Here is a 3,366-nt window from a genome sequence, read left to right as displayed (position 1 = left end):
AAAACTCAAATGGAAATACCAATGGGATTTGGTAACTGCTTCAACAGATTGCGGATGATACTAGTAGATTGCCACTGATTAAAAGTAGCTCTTCTCTGGCTTCATAATTGTGACCACAAACTCTCAGTGCTTTGAGGAGATGCACCGTATATTTCCATGTGCTTAAGTCAGGTTCTGTCCCCGATCATATATCAAAAAAACATAGAGTTAAGTTTTGAGTATTCAATTACATATGTTTTCTCAATATCTTTAGTTAGTGTAAATTCTCACTCATTATCACTACATAAATATGCTTAGATACAAACCTCTTTCAAAGTTCCAGGTACACTGAAGAATTTGTAGATGGCGTAAAAGGGAACAAACAGCATGGATGACATGGCTACTCCCCAGCCCAAAATGTTGGCCCAGTAAGGGAAGGTGTAGTCATCATATTTCAGACCTCCTGACGTCAACGTACTGGCTATGACAACAAACTGTAAAAGTAAATGTAAAAAGGTTTTTAGAAAAGCAAAAGTGGTGGACAATATAATAATATCAATGATTTATGTATTACAAAGCCTCTAAGAATTATACTTGTGAACTTGGCTGCTCATATTGACAGTATGAACTTTCTAATTATCTAAAACCTAAAAAAATCTTAGTACTTTTTAATGCATGTTGTCGTCCTTCATCTGCACAATACTTTTCCTCTCTTGCTCTCGGTGAAGGAGGACGCTTTTCCCCTCTGCATTCCTCTCTGCAGGGCAGAGAGGGAGCAGAGGAGAGAAGGGAGAGACCTGTCTTTTTCTATATTTTTGGAGCCTTTCTTTGCACATCCTCCAAATCTACAAATTATGGATCTGGTCAACCAGTCTCTCAATGCAATTGATCAAATTTTCTCGACGAGAAGAGGGCATAGGAGAGCCCTCTTGTCCTGCGGGGACAGACCCGGATTCACCCCAGATTTATTCATGATAAGAGGATTTCTGCTAGGAGGCTGTGCAGGCTCTCTTTTTGTTATGCAGGATCAACTGTGAGAGCACATCTTCCTGATTGGCTGCCTGAAGGCTGCAGGAAAGCAGCTACACCATTGGACCAGCAGAGGATTGTCAAGCCAAACAGATGTTGATGAGGCCCACCTGCACCATATAAAAGACTCCTGAACCCATTCCTCCAGTGGGGGCAGCTAGTTGGAAGAGGTTTTGTGAAGCTGGGCCTCTTGTTTGGTGTTTGCAACTGCTTTGGCTAGTTTTTGAACAATTTGGTCTTGTTCAGTTGAGCAATTTTGACTTTTCTCTAGTTTAACTTCACAAGCTAGAAGCTCGTGTTTGGGAGGCTTGGTGCTCCCCTTAGCATTCCCTTTGTGTGTTATGTTTTTCCCCCCCTTTTGGGTTATTTTGAATTTACTTTGAATTGACTTGTTTGGACATTTTGTAACTTTAATTTGCACCTGACATTCTTGAGTTTGTTAATCCCTTTTGTTTTGCATTAATTGAGGTAAATTGTATTGTTTTGTGAAACTTTCTTTTGCAATAAATCATTTTACATTCCACTTGTTTCTCTGGACACATTTCATGTTACTGCCCCAGGGCCCCTAGACCTTGGGGGCGTAACACTGCTGTTTGAACTTTGTGGATACCTGGATTATCAACAAATTTGTGACGGACTTAGCCGAACTAGTGAACACTCAGACTGTTGGTGTGGATAGAGACGGAAGTTGGATGTGAGTCTTGCTGAGACTAGCAGTCCAGCTGAGGACTCTAAAACTCACTAATGGGATGGAATCGATCTTGGAGAAGTTGCTAGTTTCGGCTCAGTGGAACAACCAAACTAATTTGGATAATTGGGAACTGAGATGTATCGGAGAGACTTTAGGAAAGATTGAAATTTATAATCTACCTGACCTAAGACATTCTGTATCTGAATTGGCTTTCCCTGTGTTGTCTTGGAAAGGCTGCATGTTTCCAATCTCCTTGAATATATGTAAACATAACGCCCCTTCCCACCTCACCTCCTCCTGTTATCCATGCAGCTGTGGAGCTGAGCACTCCCAATTCCCTGATAACATTTTTATCTGACTTCTGAAGAGAGGCTGAGCAACGTGGTTTCATGACCCTGTGATGTCACCGCCGTCACTCATGTCTTTGTTTTGCCCTTTGTTTTGTCTGAATGTTGCCATTTGCCCTAATGTGTCCTTTCTTCTTTTTATTTTATTTTTGTTAGAAACTGTGGAGTACTCACTTTCAACTCAGAAAAGAAAATAGAGCAAACTTGGAATCCAGACACTCTAGTTCATTAGTCACTCTTTAGATTATATTTTAAAAACTGTAGTGTAGTCACTATTTAGATGCAGAGAGACTCCTATTATTGCAACCCAGAAAAGGAATTAGAACGAAATTAGAATCCAGAAAAAAAATATTCCAGAACAGGAACATTTAGGTTTTATTATTACTTATAAACTGTGGAGTACTCATTACTTTTACAAATTTAGAGCACGCTTAGAAAGTCCAGAATATACTTATCTAGCATCCCAGAAGTCCAGAAGATATTTACTTACTTACACTGATTTAGCAACCCAGAACAGGGATTATAGCTTAGAATCCAGAAAAACTACCATAGCAACTACTTTTTAGACTCCTATTCTTCTGAATCAGAAAAGGAATTAGACCAGCGGATACTTACTTATATTTATCTACCAACCCTGAATAGGAGTATCTAGTTTATTTACTTTGGATCAACATTATTAGCTTTTTCTTCTTTTGCTCTTTCCTTTTGTTTGTTAGTTTGTTTGTATTTCCTTTTAAATCCTGTAAAGCACTTTGTATTGCCTTGTTGCTGAAAATGTGCTATGTAAATAAAATTACTTTTACCTTTACATAAGCAGCTCATGCACAAGCTTTGTGTAAATTCATTTGGCATTTTAATCCATTACTTCATAAAAATAGATGAGATATTTGATCAACATTATATCCCTTTTTACATCCTGCAAGCATTAGGGATAAAAATCTGAAAGAAAGGGGGAACATTAATTGTAAACTATAGTGGAATGCTAAAGTCGATTTTAAAACATTGTTTTTTATTTACATACCACAACTTAAGCCTGTGCTTTGACAAAAAAGAAAATAGTTACTCTAGAAAAGTGCTTTTTTTTATTATTGATGTTGTTTACTGCAGTTGAATGAGCAAGAACAGGAATTGTGTTTGTGCCAATGCAATATCTGCGCAATATCAATTTAACCATGATGCCTGGTGTGACATTCTTGTTTAAATTCCTGAATAGTGTTTGCTTTAACTTTTTTTGAAGTGTTGTGACATGTTTATTAGGCCCGAGCAGCTAAGCGCTGCGAGAGCCTATTGTTCCTGTACTGTTTCTTATTATTACGATTC

General features: G+C 38.1%; 1 protein-coding gene across 1 annotated transcript in view; it reads right to left on the bottom strand.

The window, feature by feature from the left end:
* The window catches only part of slc6a2 (solute carrier family 6 member 2), a 38,692-nt gene that overhangs the window by 6,549 nt on the left and 28,777 nt on the right, over nucleotides 1-3,366 (bottom strand). Inside the window, exon 13 of the mRNA XM_015034147.1 lies at nucleotides 306-473. Coding sequence (XP_014889633.1) covers nucleotides 306-473 — 168 coding nt within the window. The remainder of the gene's footprint in view (nucleotides 1-305; nucleotides 474-3,366) is intronic.

This window comes from Poecilia latipinna, unplaced genomic scaffold, assembly GCF_001443285.1.
Source record: "Poecilia latipinna isolate Pla-1442-1.1 unplaced genomic scaffold, P_latipinna-1.0 Scaffold289, whole genome shotgun sequence".
In the NCBI taxonomy this organism is placed as follows: domain Eukaryota; kingdom Metazoa; phylum Chordata; class Actinopteri; order Cyprinodontiformes; family Poeciliidae; genus Poecilia; species Poecilia latipinna.
The sequence above is the reverse complement of the archived record's forward strand: the minus strand, read 5'-3'. Positions and strand labels throughout refer to the sequence as shown.